The following is a 21,603-nucleotide window of genomic DNA, read 5'->3' on the forward strand; positions in this document are numbered from 1 at the left end:
GTGAAAATGTTCTCTGTGTGCCATGCAATGTTGGTAAATGCCTTATCATTCTTTTTATTATCACAGCGTTTCAAAAAGCCCTGGCTGAGACTTTTAAATAAATATGCGAGGAAAGGAAAGGTGCGATAAATATGCTGACATGTATTGACATCACACCACAAATGCCTGTGCATTGTATGTTGTCGGTGCATGTTAAAGAATCAAAAGTGGTCAAAATTAATCCGAAGCCCTCCTGCACAGTGACCCTTTTTGTCCCTCATTTCGCCCCCTCCATGACCCCTTCCATCTCTGCACATTTCAGGCGAAAATCATAAATGAGACAGTTATTGTACCTTTCCTTTCCTTTCCTCGTAACTATATTATTATTATTTATTTAAAGGGGTAGAGACACCAAATTCCAAGGTTGTACAAAGACTGTTATATGTTTCCTTGGTATGTGAGCACCATAGGAGCCAAGTATTAAGCTCAAAGGAAGTCTAGAATATATTTTAATCTCATTTTAAAGTTTGTGAAAATGCTCACTCTTGGAAGTCCGACCCATCGCTAGTGCATCAACGTGACGTTGGGACTGAGAAGAAAACAGGGCTTCTGTTTGTTACGTCATTGCACAGTTTTCTGACGTAGGGCACAGTTTTGCGGTTTTGCGGCCTAGCAACCTTGCTCGCGAATCTTTTCCTAAACGCACACGACTGCAGCTCACGACCAACGAGTCAACGCATGCTGTTGTAGCGAGCCCGCCAGTCACACAGTCCTGCTTGTTTACGCGCACAGTGAGCTTCTAGGCACACCAATCGCCATGCCTCCGGTTTCGTGCGTTGTTGACTTTTGCGTCAGCAAGTCCGGCACCGAAGCGGCGTTGCATAAATTTCCTCGGGATGCCGCGCAGAAACAAGCCTGGATAGATTTTGTGCGTGCAGCTGGGCGCCACTATTGGACTCCGAGCAAGTGTTATATGCTCGCTACACTTTGGCAACAGCAGCTGCGAGTGCAACCCGGCATACCTCGCTGGCTTCGGCATTCGAGCAAAACGTTTCCCGAGCCCTGGCGCCATGCCAACGTTGTATACTACCTCGCAGCAGCGAAGTGTCTTCTCGCTGCGGAGAGCTGACAGAGCGGACCAACAGTGCTAAAGCGTCAGGTGTGTATCGCATGCTTTCTCAATGATGTCTGTTGGCGTGCATGTTCGTGCTGCAGTGTCAGCTTGTGCAAAATTTTTGTGCAGTGCGTCATCGATGGTGTCAGCGGGCTTCCTGACTCCTCTGACTATGTGGGCATAGACGAGACTCCAGACTTCTCGTCTTCGAGCACAGGTTGGCATTTTTCGATGATCTGGTTTGCTTGGGTTTTCTCATGGTGCCGGAGATTGATGTTTTGGTTGGCTGCTTATCTAAAGATCACAGTAGCCCTGAAAAAGTTCAAAAAGGACGCGAAATAAATAGTACTGAAACCTGGTGTGAACGCCGCGACTTTACTAGAGCTTCGTATGAAGATGGCCTCGCTGTTTCTACCTCTGTCCAACCACCGGCTTCCACTATTGTGCTGTGCGCGAAACGCCGCTGCAAGCACTGCGGTTAAATAAAATGGACCACCCTCGAGCCCAAAAATCAAAATTTTGCCTCTCTCCCTCTATCTCCCAAGCGTATTTTGGTAATGTAGGTAGGAGGTGATAATAAGGAGCTTAGCACTGCAGTGCATTCATGCAGCAGAAATTGCGCCTGACATTGTAACCATTTTTACCGAGCTACTGTATGGTTAGTCTCCAGCACTTCTGAGTGGGTGCAATAGGCATGCACGACTGAGAGGAATTTTGATAGAAAGAGTGGTGCCAGAGCTTAGTTTTGAAAGTGCAGTGCCTAAGGGCAAAAGAAATAAGCCAGAAACTCGGGCTGCCTCTTCCTTCTCAGTCTCGCACAGCACAACACAGGGACGCCTTGGAGCATTGCTGGGAGTGGCTTGGCGTACTAGGAAGCCTGTTAGTCGTGTAGCGCTACTTTCATTTTGTGCACTTCATAGACTAATTCTTCGCTACCAAAGTGCAGAGTTGGACATTATGTCTGTGCGATGCACTCCAGTACGGAGCTAGGAGGTTTGTTCTCATTGTATTTGAAGCACACCAATTGCCGTGCCTGCAGCTTCCTTCCTCGTTGACTTCTAACTTAGCAAGACAGGCATTTAAGCAGCTTTGTACAAGTTTCCAGAAATGAACCACAGTATTGTTGGAATACCAGCATTAGGTGCTCAGTGTGAAACTTAAAATGATGCTGTACAAGACGAGAAATGCAGAGTAAAATTTGGTATGAGGAATGGTGTTAGAAATCGGGTGAAAACATTATGTCACTTAAGGCATTCAGGTATCAATAAAAACAGCCTTGACTCAAAATGGAAGGAAAGGAATACAGAACTAGTTTGGGGTCAGCTGAAACAAAAGTAAAGAACTTTAAACAGAGGCAAAAAGGAAGGCTATGGGCTTGCGTAGGAAATAGAAAAAGGAAGATTGGGAAAGAATCATTTCATGATAATTCAGGATGCTGAGCCCTACTGTTTCAAATGGCAATCGCGGCTACAGAAAGATAACTAATTAAGGAAATTGAGGGTAATTTAAGGAAACAAATGGTCTATCTTCCTAGGATGTGGCAGTAGTCATCCAGAATTGATACATGTACAGGCTTCAGAAGTAATGAAAGTAATGTGAAGCGTCCATCATTGACATTATCCAGAGACAGTTGCAAGATTGTCGGCTTAAAAGCAGTGCAGTGACCTAGTGTAGTGATACAAGATCAGGATTCAGATTTGGGATAGCTTAAACAATAGCGAGATTTCTACTTGAAATAAAAGTTCCACAGATTGATTGGCTAAGAATAAAAAAAATACAAAGCATAGTGGCATCCACTACCACCCTGTTTCAGTGAAGGTCCTCGGAAACCATTGATTCATCCACTGTTTCCTTGTACATATCAAATCTTGTGATACACGGGTTTTGGGGGCAAGCACTTGACAAACAGCCTGTATGATTGTCTAGCATAAGTTTGTCATGGCCTATCTGTATAAATGCCCATTTATATACTCTGAAGCCTTGCCATTAGTTTCCATGCACAATTTTGTTCATTTAATTTCGATTTTAGCACTTACCCATAGCGAAGCAGCACCGCTTCTCACAGTGCCAGAAAAACCTGCTCCTACTAAGTCTGACGCACAGGTTCAGTGCACAGCCCCAGTGGCATGGAAATCTACACAGGTGGCATTCATGCCTAAAACAAAAAGTGTTGGTGTGCAAACAGGGCATGCAATGCAGGAAGCTGGTATGTGTGCAAAGGAGTACTTGTCTCCTTTTTCAAAAATAAACATATTGTAATGCATGCATTGCAATTTTGAGAGTAGTTGGTACTGTGAATCTCTGTAACAGCAGCAATAATTATACATTATTGTGCCGTGCCACTACATGTGATTTTCTAATGTAGCATTCTTTGTGTTCTTGGAAAGAGTACTAATCATACAATCATTAGTACCCTAATGATATAGTCATTAGCTTGGCTACTGACCCGAAGTACGCAGGTTTGATCCGGGTCTCAGCAGTCGCATTTCGATGTAGGCGAAATGCTAGAGGCTCATGTACTGTGCACATTAAACAACCCCAGATGGTCGAAATTTTCTGGAGTCCTCCACTACGCCGTCCCTTTTAGCCTGAGTCGTTTTGGGACATTAAACTCCATAAACCAAACCAGCAAGCACACAAGCGTGAGCTTTTCTTTGGAATCCTTTAATAATTATGTGAATTGTTTGTTGAGCAGCGCTCTTCTCTGACAGAAGCGTCAAGGTGGTTTACTGTTGGCAAGCCAGACATAAGTTTCTTTTAAAGTAGCTGTAAACGAGCTAGTTATTCAGTTGATCATTACCAAGGAGCAGCTTCAGCAATAAAAGCTCAATTTTTTGCCCAGCAGTTGGAAACCATTGTACTATTCCTCAAGAAAGAGAAATCATATGCTTCTGTGGTGTAAACCTACAAGTGTGCACACAATAGGCTGGTTTCTTTGCACTGAACAGTCGAGGTACACCAATGTAATGCATCTCTGATACTAGACATACGCACTGCTCATCCACAGTACAGCTCTGCCTTTTGTGGCCGATTACTTTCACAATGTTTGCAACTGCACATTGCTCTTAATTCTCCTCCCAATTGCAGAATCTCAGACAAACTACACAGTTGCCGATATTATGCTGCAAGAGGACACAGCTTTGAGGTGTTCGTGTTCATCGCCAAACTGTGCGTAACATCAGCATGCAAATATTTTTGTAGTAGCACCTGATGGTGGTCGTTCTTTAGTGTTTATAGTAGTTGTACATTGAGCATATTGTTTCATTATTTACGTGACAATACTAAACTGCCTGCAGGTCTTCCTCGGAACGATCACCACCTCGGAGGTTCATTGTTTATGAGGACTGCTTGCTGCAACTTGCCAATCTCTGCAGGAAGTGCCATTACCCAGCACAATCTTCACTGAAGGTGTAACTTAGTCTCACTTATCCATTACAGCGGTTGCAGTAATCTTTTCTCAGTTGATCACAATAATATGCTAAATATGCTGTTTTATATCTTCTGCCATCATTAATTGTTTAATCTTGCCCTGTGTGTTTTTCCAGTTCATCGGCTCTCTTGTTGTGGTGACAACATGTCCAAATATGCACAGCACAAAGTGGTATAGCCAGCCAACAAAGAGGCGGATTGGACATGGCAACGTGCTTCTGGCCGCTGCCATTTTGTTCACAGGATGCAGCCCAACGCAGTCCCTGCGACTTGTGGAGAATGCCGGCATCTGCTCCTTTTCAAAGCGCACATACGACAGAATCCCAAAGGACATCTTGTTCCCAGCTGTGTATCAGGTGTGCATGTTTAATTGATAAATGCCTGGATCTCTGCTATTGTAAATGTGGACATTATATATTCTTTCTTTAAATAGGTTTTCAAGCACTGTGTGCTGAAAACTTAGTATGTCTGTGTGACCTTTTTTTTTTATTCTGCTAATTTTCTTGCTGCTATGAATGTATTATTCACACCGCTGTACCATTCTTTTTGTTTTGGAGTTAAGTGTTTTAGCTTGAGTAGTGTAATGTGTACAGTCAATGACCACAGCATGCTTTGATGATTTAACTCTTATTACTACGTAAAAATTGTATGGCACCTAATAGATATGCATGAGGATGCCTTTTGGCCTACGAAATGCAGCGCAAACTTTCCAGTATTTCATTGACGTCATTCTTCGAGGTTTTCCGTTCATATTCATACACATCGATGATGTCCTTGTCGTTAGTTCCTCTCCCGCTGAGCGTCTCCGTCATCTGCGCCTCGTCTTTGAATTTTTTGCCGACCGCGGACTCAGTCTTAACACTGACAAATGTGTGTTTGGCATTTCATCCTTGGCATTCCTCAGACATCTCGTCGACGCCCACAGTGTCCAACCTCGTCCTGACAAAGGCAGTCGCCGACTTCCCCCATCCGGACTCACTATGTCACCTCCAGCGTTTCCTTGGCCTCGTCAGCTACTACAGATGTTTCATTCCTGGATGTGCTGCCATTCTGCAACCACTCAAAAGTTTACTTTAAAAGTTTACTTTAGTTAGCCAACCCAAAGGCGCCCGCTTTCACCTGGATCGAGGCTGCCAATGCTGCTTTCATTGCTGTCAAGGAGCATCTCGCCTTTACCACCCTTCTAGTTCACCTGCCGCACAACGCACCCACGAGCATCACAGTCAGTTTCAGGTTCCACTCTTGGCGGTGTCCCGCAGCAATTTCTTAACAGTGAGTGGTGTCCTCTCGGTTTTTTCTCGAAGAAGCTCTCATCTTCAGAGTAGCAGTACAGTGCTCTCGGCCGTGAGCTGCTCGTGGCATACATCACCGCAAAACACTTCAGTTTCTTCGTGTAAAGCCGAAATTTTGTGATCTTCACGGACCACAGACCACACACAAGCACTTTTTCTTCATCCGAGACCACCTACTCACCCATGGAAACTCGACATTTGCCCTTCCTGTTGGAATTTTCACCGACATCCGGCACATCAGGGGTGCCCATAACATTTCCGCCGATACCCTCAGCCATGTATCTTTCTTGCAAACACCTTCTTTTACCCCGCAAGTCCTGCCCCATTATCAACAGTAGGATGAAGACCTTCAAGCAGTTTGTTCGTCATCCTTTGCACCTGCGCCCTGTACATTGTACTGATCCTGGAGTCGACATTATTTATGACATGAACCCTGTCTCTGGACACACATGCCCTTGTATAGGTACCTGTGCCTCTACGCCGCACCCTTTTCAGCGATGTTCACCGCCTTTCTCATCTTGGTATCTGTGCCTCTCAGCGTCTTGTTGCGGAGCATTTCGTCTCACCTGGCCTTAACGCCGACGTTCGCATCTGGGCTCTGGCGTGCCTTGTTGCCTGTCGGCAGTGCAAAATTTATCATTACACTATGACCCCTCTAGGAAGTGTCTAGCCTCCGGACTCCCGTTCTGCAGTTGTTCACATCTACCTGGTCAGGCCGTTACCATCATCACACGGTTACCGTTGTATACTCACCATAATTCACTGTTTTACGCGCTGGCTGGAAGCCAGCCTTATACCGGACATCACTGTGGAAACGGAGGCAACGCTCATTTCCACGTGGATTGCCCGTTTCGGCGGGCCAGTGGAGGTCATCACCGACCAAGGCCGCCATTTCGAGTCCGCACTTATCGGCAGTTTGACCCAGCTTCTCGGCATCACCCTCCTCAAAACTACAGGTTACCGTCCGCAAGCCAACAGTTTGGTCAAGAGGTTACATGCAGCCGAAGGCCCGCCACTTCCTTGCCAACTGTAGTTGTCCTTTTAGATATTAGTACGGCCATCAAGGGAGATCTCGGATGTGCCCCTTCTCATCTCATCTATGGCGCATCGTTGCGTCTACCAGCTGATTTCGTGTGCCCGCCTGCCCAAAGCGTTGTCTGTCCTGGCATACTTTATGTTGAACGTCTAACCACTCTCCTGTCCCGTATCTCCACCCGTCCGACACGTGCTCACCAGTGCAAGCTGACCTTTATTCACCGTGATTTGAGAGACAGCGCCTATGTTTTCTTGTGCATGGATTGTGCTCGCCGTCTGCTTCAGGCACCTATACTGGACCCCATCTCGTCGTCGCACGGGGCGACAAAATGCCGTGTGTCATCAGTTGTGACACAGTCATCTCCCTCAACCACACAAAGCTTGCCCACGTCGACAACACCGTGCTTCCTTCATCAGCTGCCCTCTCACTTCTCTTTCCACTTTTTCTCAACAAGGCATCTCCCTGCCCTCTTTCACCTAGCCGGAAGACTTCGCTGGGACGACTCTGTCTCCTGAGAGAGAGGCGTACGCTGTGAGGTGTCGTACGCTGTGAGGTGAAGAAGTAAAAGAAGAGACGCGCAGCGGCTGGAATAAACCAGTTTGGCTGCAGCTGTTGTGGAAGCAATATCTTCTAGTGTAGCATAGCAGCCAGCCACGCTGGATCAGTGCTGTGAAGAAAACAACTGTGAAGTACAAGGGACGCTTGCAGACCTCACATTTGGCTTGCTTGAACTGTTGTTGGACGTTGCGGACTATGTAGTTTGAACTTGGCCGGAACTCCCTCTTACTCATTGAGTGTAAGACAGCAGAATGTTGTGCTATGCTTTTGCACATTCTATAGAGGCAGTAAAACTGCTCAGTGAGGCATGTATGTAACTTGATCCTTTAGCTGTTAGCTGCTCAGCCTCAGCACTCGGAAGGATGAGGTGTGAATATTTGCACAGGATGGTAGATGCAGGGCCCAAGTACATGCAAGCACAAGTACAGCACAAATACTTTCTGCAGCTGAAGCTTCAGAAACATTTTCTAAAAATCAAAGACCTAAGAGACAAGAAAAATTGTAGCAGTAAAAAGTAGGAGGTCCACAGAAAATAGCTTGCGCACATCATAAAGTAGGTCCAAGTAGTGCCAACAGAAGACTGGACGTGTTGGGGTCAGGATGAAGTAGCATTTATAAACCATAATTTGTCCAAGCTGCATGATAGCTGCCCTCTACATAAAAGCTGTCTTTTGCTTTCTTCTCATTGTAAACTTGATTCCACAGTCGCGGGCTTAGTGACATTTTGCCCTGTTTTCTTTGTGCAAATTGTTCTGTCCAATCAGTATTCCCGAAGTCTGTCATCCTTTTGGTGTGTGTTCATGTCCTTGCTTGGTATAGCCTCTGAAAGTCCCACAGGTGTATGCTTTCCAAAGTAATGTCCTGCATGTGTGCTCATTGTACTACTGCATCAGCAGGTTCTTTTAGATCTTAGGGTGTTGGGTAAAAAGTATGTTTTTTTAACCGTTTGTAATGCAGCTCAGCCCTCCAAGTACGGGCCTGCTTCCTGTGTTATGTTTTTTGTATTGTGACACGTTGAATAAGTGGTACGCATCTGCTAGCCAAGGCATTTTTTACACAGACGCAAAGGTGACTGGTGCTATGGAGCACGTGTCTTTCTGTGAAAGTTGTTTATATTTGTGCAGTGCAGAAAGTTGATGACAAAAGACGAGAGGTAACACAAGTAGTTTCAGGTGTAAATGTTTAGGAAAAAGCAGTAAATCGTGGAAAAATATTAAATGAAGTAAATGGCCAAAATAAGAATAAAATGAGACAAAAAAGGACAACTAAAACCAGGTGTGGAACTCTAGGCTGCAGTGTTTGCAAATGGTTAGGGAAGCCTATCTTTTTTCATCTCTCCATGCAAGGTCGGCGAACACTTAGATCTTATTTTTTATTTATATGGTCAGTTTGCCCCTAAAGGCTCTCAAGGGTATCACGTTGAGGGGAAGGGGGGGGGGGGGGGGGGGGTAGTGTAGTGGAGTGTACAGGGCGTATAAGGATCAAGAAAAGCAACAAAAAATTGTTTACCTTCTGAAACGCTTCTGCTCTGCAAGTGTGATGATCAGTTTGCATTATGAAAGTCAAATCGATAGCGCCACAAGAGCAGCAATGGAGAAATTAATGAGAGTTTGGCACACCTTTAAAAAATTGAAACGTTCTTCCAAATATCACACAGTGCCCTTCATGTCTGGCAGTTAGGTATATATTCTTGCACAAGGAGGCAGGAACTCTGCAGACAACACCCATGCAGCACTTAGTAAAATGGGCTATGCATTTGACCTGACATATTGTCATATGGCCCCAACTGCTCGCAGCTGATTTTTGTTTTATCTAGGCTAGGCGATATAGGCTGGGCTATCTTAAACAGGTATAGACAGCGCAGTGCTTGGTTTTCTAGTAGCTTGAAGGTTGGCTTTTTTTTACTCATACAGTGCTGGCCAGTGGTTGAATATCTCTGATCATGCCCCAGTGCATAATCGTGCACTTGTTGTAGCGAGCCTGCAATGGGATACAGCCCTGCAAAAGTCTTAACACTTACCTGCTGCTCACTTTTATTGCTGGAAGGCCTGGTACTGCCACAAGAGGAAGCCCCAGAATGGATGCTTAGCGTTATTTGAAATTAGTAACACTTTTTGTTACTCAGTATTGTTTTCATAACTCGCCTCTTACTGTGAAACAGTATGAATGGGTTGCTACCACACCTACCGCACTTGATGTGCTAGCTTGCTTGAGCAGATATCTGGCCATGTGCAGGTTCTTATTTACCAGGGTAGAGCTTTTGCGAGAGTTCAGATTAAATTGACAGCATTCCTATCGATTTGCCGTGCTCACTGATGTGCATAACACCTGCATAAAGGAAATGTAGCTGCCTGCTCAGAATTCTCCGTATAAAGCTCAAATTTGAAACCTTTCACGGAACTACGAGAAACTGGGGCTCCTAGTGATACTACACCCTGGCTTTCTCGAGTTTGGAAGTTCCTTTCGCTGTGAAAGGTCCTTGATACACACAAACAGTTTCTGCTTAATTGTTCATAATTGCTGCCAACTATTACCAGTCCTTTTTCATTTTGTTCCTCCATCTGCATAATTTAATTTAGCTGTAATTTGTTGCTTCTTCCAGATTACCTTCATTCGATTAGCACAAGTGTCACCTTTTTTCTGTCCTTGTCCTTCAAAAATGAGCCCACTGCAGCTTGTCCAACTCTCAAGTCTTCATTACATGCACGTATTTGCTTTGTGTGAAGTGCACTCAGGTTGTTGTGCTGTATTGCTTGTACAAAACTTCATTAGTGTACTGCTGATCAGGGTAACATTTGTTTGCTTTTTCTTTCAAACAGAGGTGAGCAAATGGGAGAAAAAAAAGATAATGGGAGAGGGTTTGATTCGATGAAACTGGTCGTCTGGATAACATGGATATTGAGGAAATTCTGACATAATAATAATCAGTGCTTTGCAGAAGGCAAGGCGTGCACCGTGACGCAGTATGTGGGCTTCGTGCACTTCTCAGGAATTTGCAAAAAGTGCATACAACTGAGGAAGTCCATTGTATACCGATGTCTGTCATTGTACCCACATATGCTTGGCACAAACTGGCTCGGCCGGGGTCACTCTTTATGCATGGGAGCTAATGCAGATATAGCTGTTCTGCCATTTTACTTCATTCATAGCGATTACAGAGCAATTGATATTTTATCACAGGTACAAACCATGTTATGTGGTGTGAATTTCAGCAGTTGTATGTTGAAGGCAGCATTTCATGCATATGTTGTATGTGTAGCTAGGCCAGCCCAAAGTATGTATATATGTATATCTATACAAAGTACACATTTGTCCGAAATATCACTTATAATAATTCAGACTAATGTGCACTTTCTTTTTTGTTTTACCTGGAGTTCATTTTCTGCTTTGCATTTTGATGTGAAATAAATAAATGTACACCTTGTTACCTTCAGTGGGCACAGTTCATTTCTGACACTTATTTATTCCAGGTGGCGAAACCCACGGTATCTCTCTGCTGGGAAAGCATTTCTCATTTCTCCCACGACACAGCTTGGCAGAACTCTGCGATTCCTCCTTCCAAGGCAACGCCAAATCCAGCGCACAAACTGTTGGTACGCCGTGTACCTGTAACGACTGCAAAAAATAGTCGCTGCGTTATGATGGTGATGTGAAAAACACAAAAAAACTGTTAGTTACAGAACCCTGAATCAGTTTTTCCATTACTTCAATATCAGTGGAAAGTGCCAGCAACTGAGGTGCCAGGCTAGATGTATAGACAGAATGAGAGAGTATGTAGCGATATTATGTAGGAAGCTATATTTTCACTGCTTTCAGCTTTGCTGTCAGGATTGCCAAAATTTCAACCACTGTGCTGAAACTTTAAAACTTAGTTCATACGAAGGTGGCTGCATTCAAACTGTATAGCTGCAAGCGAAATGGTGGCGAAGCTAGGTTTGAAGATCAAGACAAATGTGGAGTTTAATGCAAGAGACACAAATGTCATCATTGAAACTGATACAGAAGTTGAGAATGACAATATCGCAAGTGCCTCTCATATATGATTGAACATGCAACATCCAGTTACCTGTGGATCTCTGGTGCATTGACGAGGGCCGGTCTGTCTTCCAGTAGTGCCAAATATGCAAGTTGTAGGGCGTAGATATTAAGGCACCCCTGTACAAACGAGTTGTTGCTGGTGATGCACTGCGCACACTCGGGAATGTGAGCAGCTACTTCAGTGATTTCACGGCAGCACACAGACTCGAGCACAGTGTCCATAGCGCGGCAACGGCCGCATTCACACCCAGGATAAACGTCGTCGTTATTATTATTATTACTACTACTAATATTCCAGCATAGAAAACTGCACTTGCAAGCCGTCACGCCCGCAGCCAAAGGCAATTTCGGAAAGACTGCTTTGTGCATGCATCGGGCATGTTTTTGCGAGTTCTCGAATTAGCACACGCTTGCCACAAAGCATGCGACAAGTGCAAGATCGTGTGTTTCATGGAGCACAAACAAAAAAAAATAAAAAACAAATAGAGGTGTGTGAATGGCTTGCAGGAGCGGCAAAACTATGCCCCTTAATCACTCAGTCTACGGCACTATACATGTACATGGGAGAACACATGCAAACAGTTCAGGGAGAAATTGCATCCAAACGGCGTAATGGGTGTTCACGACAAAATATATACGCATTGTTTACGCAAGCAGCAAAGACCAAGCTACAACATGCGAGGTTGCACGTGTTAGTGGCCTCGTTTTTTTTGTCCGCGATATGTTTGGCAGTGACTGACATAATGGCAAAGAGGTCGGGCACTGCAGTTGGGACGAAAACAAACAAAAATCTCTTAGACGAGCAGCAAAATAACATGACAACAAGACTGCTTACCAGTTGACATTGCTTATACGCTCGGCGTCCGCTGGCTGGCACAACCTGAACTGCGTCGGGCCTGACGCCTGCCTCCTCTTCGGTATCGCTGGCCAGCGGGTCAAAAATAAAGTTGTTGTTGTTGCCTCAAATACGATGGCACATACCCACGGTGGGGGATTGGCCAGGGTGTGGTGCGGATCCAAACAGGAAAAAACTCCAGGTTTTTCTCAAGCAGTGTAAAAATAAAGTGGTTGTCCGTGTTCGCAAACGCAGCGTCGTCTTCATCGTCTGTGTCGTCCCCCGATGCCTTATAATCAGTGTCGTTGCCAAAATAAAATTGTTCGCCTTCTGACTCGGAGCTATTCGCCATTAATTTGCGACTTGCCCTGCTCCCGTATCTCCGTCGTGTATGTGTTTACGCCCGTGCGTGTCAAGCAGACAACGTGCCCCCTCGACGTCACGGTTTTCCGGGACCACGTGACAGCGCATTGTCTGGTTTTTGACGTCGTGTAGAAACTGGCAACTACGAACCGAAACTGGAACTGGTGGGCACAAATAGTATGATTATTAATTATATAATACGAGTTCGTGGTTCTAACATCGTGTACCATGCTTACAGAATCGCTACGCATTATTTGCAACCGAGAGGTGCAACACAAAAATGTAGTGTCTCTACCCCTTTAAAGTCTTGCAAGGGCTTCACAACCTTGATTATGGTGTCACAGTGTCCAAATTTGGCTTACACCACTCTTGCAGAAGCCTCTTCCTGCCGACCGGCTTCTATTGCTGACATCCTTGTACAAGATGGAGGAAGTTGGCAATGCAGAGATCAAGTTCAGGTAATAACCTGCCAAAAACTACCACGTTAATAGATAACTGTTTTCTGACTGCAAGTTTCTTTGCTAGGGAAGAGCAAATGGCAATTTCTTGCGAGTTGCCTGGCAGTCTGTAAGTGCACCTGCATTGACACTTGCAGCAAGTATGGCATTGCTGTCACCAATGTGAGCCATTTGAAATGTCGAAACTTTTTCTGTACTGGCAAAAAAACAGATCGAATAAAAAAATAAAAAGTGAGAAAAAGCCCATGCCATCCCAGCTATGACCAAAGATGTTCAAAGAGAATGTAGTAGCAAAAAATTGCAAAGTTCTGAGGATAGTAATACTCATGACTGTTCACATTTAATCTATCAAATGCCCCAAGTTCAAGGGCATGAGAGGCAGGCATCAGTATTAAGGTTTCGAGTCGCTTCTTGGAAATGAACAGCTCAGGTGCGGTGCATGGCTTCAAAATGCAAATCATTGCATTCATTGAATGTACTGGAGGGGGAAGGCAGTGAAGGGAATGCATGTGAAGAAGGCAGAGGGGAGGTATACTGATGGGCTCAGGTTGGTACACAACTGCAGAGGGGCCAAGGAGCAGGGCACATGATGGTGGGATGGTAATTATGGCAGGATAGTGACGAGATTACAGCTGACTGCAGATGACAGAAAAAAAAAAAACAAATGTTTCATCAAGAGATCTTATTTGCATATGATGTGCAGAATTACATGGAAAATACTTGAAACTCAACAGCAGCATAATGAACTACAGAAAAATTTCTGGTGCTTGGTAGAGAAAGGTTGCTTTGCAGGCAGCTCTGTGACGTGCCAAAAAAAGGAAGCTTTGAATGTGCAAAAAAAAAGTTTTGCATATGTTTTTTTGGCATGACAGCAGGAGGGCAGAAATGTGTTGGACTCATAATTTGCTGGTAATGTGTGCTTTCAAAGCTTTGTTGCAGCAGAGTAGCCAAAAATTGAAGGTTGCTTTTGAGTGCTTGAGATTTTTTAATATTCACTGCCTTAGATGATGCAACTATTGCTCCTCCCCGAGCTGCGTCCTAGCTGTGCCAACATTAGGCTTTGAAATTAGGCAGAGTACTCAACTGCCTGGATATTCTTGTGAAATGAATGGCCTGATGATAACTGCAGACAGTCAGGTAGATGCATGAAAAGAAGGCATACTGCCTTAACCCCTTCGCTTCTGTGGTCTGCCAGCCAGCGCACAGCATGACCTGGGCTGCTAGAGAGAATTCGCAATAACTCATGCTAAAAAAGTTGCATGCGAGACATTTTGATTTTGTTTGGCTCTAAAGATAATTTCAAATCTAGAGCAAGTAACATTTTTCTTGTTTGTGAAAAATCTTGAAGCAGTCTGGTGTGTAACTGCTCAGTGGCATTTGTCGCACTGCCTACAGCTTTCGCTCTTTTTTCTTGGGCTTTGTACACTAAACATTTCCATTATGCTTTCTGCTATACCACGCGATTCGGAGATATTTGGCAATCAGAATGGTTCCATTGACAAAGGGGGTGTGCCCCCCCCCCCCCCCCCCCCCCCAAATCATCTAAGGGGGTCGCCAAGTCTGCCCCATATCTTTTACTTTGCCGGACCTGTCCCGTCATTGTTGACAGTTCAGCGTTATTGCCATGCAGGTTTTTTTACAATACTGGTTGCCAATACTAGTCGCCGAAGGCCCATGATGTTGCATTCCAAGAACTGTTTACTTGCCGGGTCACTTTGAGGCAGTCTTGTCAGGTTCTTTTTTGCAGTTAACAAAAGACAGATGTGTCATATTTTCTGTGGTTTAGAGAGAATGTAAATTCCTTCGTAAGTGCATTGTTACATTGATGCCTCAGTGGCGCAGGGACTCAGAGACTGCCTTCCTCTGCTGACGTTGCAGAGGAAGGCAGTCTTTGAAGGGGGCGCTGCAGTGAAAATTTGCTCCCCCTAATGGAGAACCCTACACGCACCTATGGCCATTCACAAGCCTTTACACCCATTCTGGATGGAACTACAGCTGGTTTGCAGCGCTTTTGTATCAGGGCAACACAGCCACGTGAAACAATCTTTTTGACAAGATAAACTTTCCTCTTGGTATATACCACATTCTTTTTTATTCACATTTTGGTAGAATATGTAGGTGATGTACACAGCTAAATAGATCACATTGACGAATGTTTCCTCGCAAGCTGTCAGATTTCCAAGCTGGGGCTCAAGCTATGTCTGAAGTGCCAGGCTCTGAGTCCGAGCCTTAATCCTCACCTTGTGGATCAAGTCACACTCACTGCTTTTAATATCATCTAAAGTTTTTGCTATTTGCAGTCTGTGTACCCTTCACTGACAAAAGCAGCATATTGGAGCCCCTGAAACTTCAGTCTACCTGCGACACCATGGTCGTATTCAAAAGAAGCAGCGAGAAAATAATTTTTTTCCTGCAATCTATTTTGAAACTACTGAGCAGCTAGTGTCATGGGGCGTGAAAGCTACTATATTCAAAAATTAGCACTTTGTTAATTTTTTGCTTTGTAAATTGTGCTATGTAAATGCGTATTCAAAGTGAGGACGGCGAATCACCGTCTTTGGAAGCGAATCGGTTGAGAGCAGGGTTTGTAGTTGGGATACCAAATTTCATGCATGTAAAGCACTTGTGAGTTCTCTAGCTTCTATGCGCCCGTGTGCTGTGCGATGTCAGTGCACATTGAAGCACCCCAGGGGGTTGAAATTTCCAGAGCCCTTCACTGCGGCGTCCCTCATAGCCTGAGGCGCTTTAGGACGTTAAACCCCAATAAATCAATAAATTAATCTAGCTCCTATGCAGTGCAAGTCATTTGCTGCCTTGCTGTTGCTACCTGCAAGTAACCCATAGTGAAATCTTGTTGAGGCTGTGTGCATGTGGGCATTGTTTTTTGTTTTCAGTCATTTGCTGCTCAGTCTGATGATGAATTTTAATGGCACAAAGGCAGCTTTACCAAGGTGTTTTCGTTTACAGAAGGTGGGGTCAAAGACCTATTTTCCAAGAATTCCACCCAAGTGGAACTGAGCATGAGGCCATAAAGAAACCTAGTGCCCATTGGAAAACCACTCTCAGTGTCCCAGAAAATAGTTGAAAGGCATGTTCTTAAAAAGAATGGCCCGATATTTGAGTACTTTCTCAGTTTTCTTTCCTTGTGGCATTACTCATTAGGATGACATTCAGTTCTAAGACAATTTGAGGCAGACAAAAAATAATACTGTTTTACTCCATTTGTGTGTTTTGTGTTGACTGAATTGTGTTAAATGTATGCTGACTTCTACATCTCTGCTTCTTTTTCCTGGAAAGAATTCTTTTTTAGCAAGTTTTAACATTGCTTGCTGATTTCGTTGTTTCTATATTGCACTTGTTTCATTTGCCTTCATGTCTTGTCCCAGGTCTGTAGCATGTATACACACTCTTGAGCAAAAGTGAGAGGCTCAATCCTAACTCACAACATTCTGTTTTTAATTGCATTTGCAGCTGCCATATGGTGACACTATATACAATGGGCTCTCTTTTAGACAAGCTGTAAATCTAAATTCCCTAATAAGCCGAACAATGCAGGGACCTTTGGTTAGTTCTATGTGAGCACAGAGCAAAAAGAATCTTATTAACAAAAACTCTAGCAGTGCCACGCTGACGAGTAGTTCTCAGCAGCAAGTGACCAGTAGGCTTCTATGACTGTGTTGCACTGTGTAAGCAAAGAGAATGCAACAGAGGAAACAACACTAACGGAAAGCTAAGAGTAGCTTTGTATATGCAAGCATTCTAGTCTGGGAAAAACAATGTTGATTTGCACCTAGCCTTACAGGCGCTTTGCAGCTAACGCACTCATCTCTTAAACCCCAAAGAAACAATTTTCGGGAGCATGACAAGTGTATAGCAGGATAAAACTTGGAAAAACAGCAGTTGAGAACAAGGGGTCATGGTCCGCAACGTCCAGTATTACTCCGCTGACCAGTCGCAGCAGTAACCAAAATCAGCTTTTTATTTTTAGGCTATATCAAACATGACAGAGACATCAGAATTCTTGAGCTTGTAATTTCATCTTGTGGTTAGCTTCTTTTTCAGCTAACAAAAAAACCGTTAACAGTGAACTACTTTTTTGTCACGGAAGAATTCTGTCTAGCAGTCCTGAATGTAAGCGGAGCTTCACTGCAGAGTTAAGTTGCATCCAACTATAGGCACCATTAGCAAACATTGAGCAGATGTTCTCCTGCACGATAAAATAGCAGCTGTTGTAGAAAGGGCTAAAACCAACAGGAATTTGATTGAGGGTGTTGTGTTCAACGTTTCAGAAAATAATCTCGCGAATGCTTAATAAGTGTTTTGTTATAAACTCATTCCCATCAGTGCATGTTTCACTACTAGTTTACTCTTGCCACCTATTTATCATTTCAAAACAAAGCATTTCTACTACATATTTTTTTCATGCTGGACAGATTTTCATGCTGGACAGATTTACAAGCAACATTAAAAAAAGCTTGTCACTCGTTCAAATGTTAAGTTGGAAGCATGCAGCGAACAGTATTAACAGCATTGTTAGCCATGATGCAGAAGTAAATATGGTTTTACACTCTTAAGCCTCAACAAATGCTGCTCTTAAGTGATTGTTAAAAGTGTATTATTATACATAAGACACATTAGGTTCATATGCCATAGCCTTCTCTTTGTTTAGGCTATTGTTTTAAGTTTGTCACGGTAACTAGATTTGGAAATGACCACCACCATTTCTTGCACAGGTGGCTGCGCCTGGGACTGCGGGCCAAGTGGGAGCCAATTGTGCCTCACGTGTGCCGCTTCCTGCAGACCTATGGGCGGATGAAGTTTGTCTGTCCACTCTTCAGGTATCCCTTCTACTCCTTTTTGTAAATTGCAGGTGAAATCTCTGTGTAGCCATCGAGAACTGTACCTGTCAGTTCCTCTCCTGTAACCTCTCCTCACACCCAGTGAAAGGCATTGGCACACTAAGAAAAATGTTGAAGGCAAAAAGCAGCTGGCACAGGACAGAACTGCAAGCTCTTTAGGGGCATAGGAAGTCCATTACATGCTCCTGGACTTGAGGCCAGCTTGTGCATGCCTGCATTGTTTGAAGCATGCAGCGAAAAAAAAAAAATGGCTTTGGTTTAGCTTTGGTTAAACCTGGAGTGACGAGATAGCTACAGCTGTCCGAGTAAACTTGGTCACGTGATCAACCACGTGGCAGCGCAGCCACGGCGTGGCGGCGCCGCCACAGCCATGGCACCGCCACACTGAAGGCTCGAAATGCTGCCGTAATCGCTTCAAAACAATACCCCGCTTACTTTTTTTGTTGCAGGGACCTGCATGCTTGGGAGGAGAAGCGGCAGCTGACTCAAGAGCTTTTTGATGAGCTGAAGCCTCAAATGATGCACGTTGTCACTCTCAAGTTGAGCAAAGACCTGGGCTTGTCTTGAGCAAACTTTGCGCAGCGTAGTCGTGTTTGAGAAACTGAATAAAGTTGGGTGACTTTCGATGACCTGTGATTGGTCTTGCACTCACTGCTGGTAATTAAATGTGACACTGAAGTATCGGCCCCAGGTTTTAACAGGCTTCAAGCAGTGAATGGATTCCGCTTCACTGTTACATCAAACTAAATTGCCCTTATCTCATTGTGGTGCCTGTGCAGATATTTTTTACCTGCACATGACCCTGTTGTGTATTCAGCACGATGACGTTTTCTTGCCACTGTCCTTCCTTGCACTGCGTAGGTACCCAGCTGGAAAGGAATATTTCTCCTGCAGTTGTCAAAATAGCCCCCATGAAGACCAGATTTTTTTTTTTTGGTTCCCTGTCAAGAAATGTCACCCAGCTGGTTTGAACTAATTGATTGGTATATTTAGTGCGCTGTTGCCGTACTTCCCTTGTTTTTAAGATGGTAGTTGCTTTGAGGAAGATTATGTACTTGGGATTTCTCCAAGGTAGGATGGCTAACATATCTGGGTATGGCAGAATCAAGTAGAGTAATGATGACCTTAGCACGGACAGGGCGTCAGTGGCCGGTGGAGGGGATAAATCCCACCGGAGATTACCAAACGAACACTTTGTCCTTGCAGTACTGGACCCAATTCTAGTGTATGTCTAAATGAAGTATGCACTACTCTGCTTCTGTGCATCCATTTTATTTTGTTTTGACATGCACGAACCAAAGTCGTTGAACTTGGCAGAAATTTGTGAAAATTGTCTGTGCTTGTTAAAACAGTGAAGGCATCTTCAAATAAGCTGATCATGGCCCCCCCCTCAAACCTCTCGCGCACTCGTATCGCAGCTTTAAAGATAAAACACCGCTCCTCACATAGGCACCAGGTGGTGCCACCAGTATCAATTACAACATCTAAATTCTGGAAATATCTAAATGCAATGAGTAATAAGACTAGGCTAGAACAAAGGTTTATTGTTACAGGTCAGGGTATTCGACTAGAAGGGGATGAAGCGATAAAACACATAGGAACAAGGATGACGGAAAAATTTACAGCAAAGCACGTGGTACATAATTTATCGAAGGAGGATAGACCAGTTACAGCAATAGCTTCACTTGAGCAAGGAGATTGGGAAAGGGCAGAGAAGAAGGTTCCTAGTGGCACATCAACAGGACCAGATGGTATCCCGATTATGTTGATAAAGAAGTTAGGACCAAAATCCAAGCAAACATTAATACAGGTAGTGAACAAAATGATAGTGGATGAGAAAGTCCCCGATGAATGGCGATTAAGTAGAATGAACATGATATATAAGGGAAAGGGGGACAAAGGAGACGTAAGAAACTATCGTTCCATAACAGTGACATCTGTGGTTTACAGGGTGGTGATGCAGATTATAAAGGATAGACTGCAGGCTTGGGTGGAGAACGAGGGAGTGTTAGGGGAACTACAGAATGGGTTCCGGAAACAAAGGAGGTTGGAGGACAATCTATTTTCATTGACACAGTGTATAGAAATTGCGGAAAAGGAACACAGGCCCTTATGGCTAGCATTTCTGGATATTAGGGGAGCCTATGACAACGTTACTCAGGAGCATTTGTGGGACATACTGGGCACAATGGATGTAGAAAATGGAGTAATTAATCTTTTAAAAGATATATATAGAGGTAACAGAGTGCTCATAAAATGGCAAAAAAATGTATCAGGGCCTGTAGAGATACAGCGGGGGCTTAGGCAAGGATGTCCTCTGTCCCCTTTGTTGTTCATGTTGTACCTGCAAGGGTTGGATACCAAGCTAGAGAGGAGCGGACTAGGCTTCAACCTTTCTTTTTTCAAGCAAGGAGAATGGATTAAACTGTCATTACCGGGACTAATATATGCCGATGATATAGTGCTAATGGCTGACAACAAGGAAGATATACAGAAGTTGATAGACATGTGTGGTACAGAGGGAGATGGATTAGGTTTCAAGTTTAGTAAGGAAGAATCTGCAGTCAGGATATTTAATGATGAGGTCGGCAAGCATACAATACAGGAGTTCACACAAGAAGTAGTGGATGAGTACAAGTATCTTGGGGTGTGGATATGTAATGAATAAAGCTAGTAGGAATGCAGCTGTCGTGAAAAATGGGGCACTGTGGAATTACAATAGGTATAAAGTGTTAAGAGGGATCTGGATAGGGGTGATGGTTCCTAGCCTGACTTTCGGTAATGCAGTCCTGTGCATGAGACCAGATGTTCAAGCAAGGTTAGAAATTAAACAACGTGGCGTAGGGAGGCTAGCTTTGGGAGCACATGACAATACACCAAATCAGGGGGTACAGGGTGATATCGGATGGGTGTCGTTCGAGAGCAGAGAAGCTAGCAGTAAGATAGCATTTGAGGAGCGATTGAGAAAATGGGGAAAAAGCAGTGGGCTAGGAAAGTTTTCAGATACCTGTATGTAAGGAATGTTGACACAAAATGGAGAAAGCGAACTAGAAAATTGACAAATATCTGGACAGCAGTAGGGGGGCAAATCAGCAATTATCAGTTAAGAAAAAGGTTAAAGAAACAGAGAGAGGTCTGTGGAAATCAGCACTGGGAACATACAGGATTTTAAAGCAGGAAATTGCCAAAGAAAATATCTATGACAGTTGTAGGGGAAGCTCTTTGTTGTTTGAAGCCAGGACGCGAGTTTTGCGAACTAAGACATATAGAGTCAGGCACCACGAGATAAACACGTTGTGCGTTGCGTGCGGAGAGGAGGAGGAAACAGTTGAACACTTGATACTTCTCTGTAAAGGGCTTCACCCTACAGTGGAAAGCAGCGGGGCTGATTTATCCAAGGCATTAGGGTTTAAGGACAGTGAAGGGAAAGTAGATTTTAAGCGGGTAGAAGTAACCAAGCGAAGGTTATCTGATTGGTGGCTAAAATCAAGAGAAGAGTAAGTCATGGCTAGGTGGCTTGAGCCACCGCCCGATTTAAAGGGTTCAGCCGTATCCATCCATCCATACAAAGAGTACGGTCTCAAGTATCTATCTATGCGAAAGCTCCTTGTTTTGTATCGTCGATGCTGCAGACGACGCTGA

At 44.2% G+C, this 21,603-nt stretch overlaps 2 protein-coding genes across 5 annotated transcripts in view; both read left to right on the top strand.

The window, feature by feature from the left end:
• The window catches only part of LOC144115123 (leukotriene A-4 hydrolase), a 46,170-nt gene extending 27,580 nt beyond the window's left edge, over window positions 1-18,590 (top strand). Inside the window, exons 15-17 of the mRNA XM_077649289.1 lie at window positions 13,020-13,102; window positions 17,836-17,940; window positions 18,411-18,590. Coding sequence (XP_077505415.1) covers window positions 13,020-13,102; window positions 17,836-17,940; window positions 18,411-18,528 — 306 coding nt within the window. The 3' untranslated portion in view covers window positions 18,529-18,590. The remainder of the gene's footprint in view (window positions 1-13,019; window positions 13,103-17,835; window positions 17,941-18,410) is intronic.
• LOC144115125 (uncharacterized) lies at window positions 696-11,203 on the top strand. Of its 4 annotated transcripts, XM_077649290.1 has the most exons (6): window positions 1,009-1,138; window positions 1,223-1,310; window positions 4,181-4,261; window positions 4,390-4,501; window positions 4,639-4,878; window positions 10,879-11,203. In XM_077649290.1, exons 5-6 carry the CDS (start codon window positions 4,678-4,680, stop codon window positions 11,059-11,061), a joined length of 384 nt encoding a protein of 127 aa, XP_077505416.1. In that variant the 5' UTR covers window positions 1,009-1,138; window positions 1,223-1,310; window positions 4,181-4,261; window positions 4,390-4,501; window positions 4,639-4,677; the 3' UTR covers window positions 11,062-11,203. The 4 variants fall into 4 exon arrangements, with proteins under 4 accessions (XP_077505417.1, XP_077505416.1, XP_077505418.1 ...); XM_077649291.1 differs by lacking the exon at window positions 4,390-4,501 and having other exon boundaries at window positions 696-1,138; XM_077649292.1 differs by lacking the exons at window positions 4,181-4,261; window positions 4,390-4,501.
• Window positions 18,591-21,603: the final 3,013 nt, after the last annotated feature.

This window comes from Amblyomma americanum, chromosome 1, assembly GCF_052857255.1.
Source record: "Amblyomma americanum isolate KBUSLIRL-KWMA chromosome 1, ASM5285725v1, whole genome shotgun sequence".
Lineage (NCBI taxonomy): Eukaryota > Metazoa > Arthropoda > Arachnida > Ixodida > Ixodidae > Amblyomma > Amblyomma americanum.

What these genes read in the sequence shown, in the direction of transcription:
- LOC144115125 (XM_077649291.1), top strand. Translation starts at nt 4,678, where the DNA reads ATGCACAGCACAAAGTGGTATAGCCAGCCAACAAAGAGGCGGATTGGA. An exon ending in TGTTCCCAGCTGTGTATCAG is followed by an intron (nt 4,879 to 10,878) that starts GTGTGCATGTTT and finishes TATTTATTCCAG; the next exon opens with GTGGCGAAACCCACGGTATC.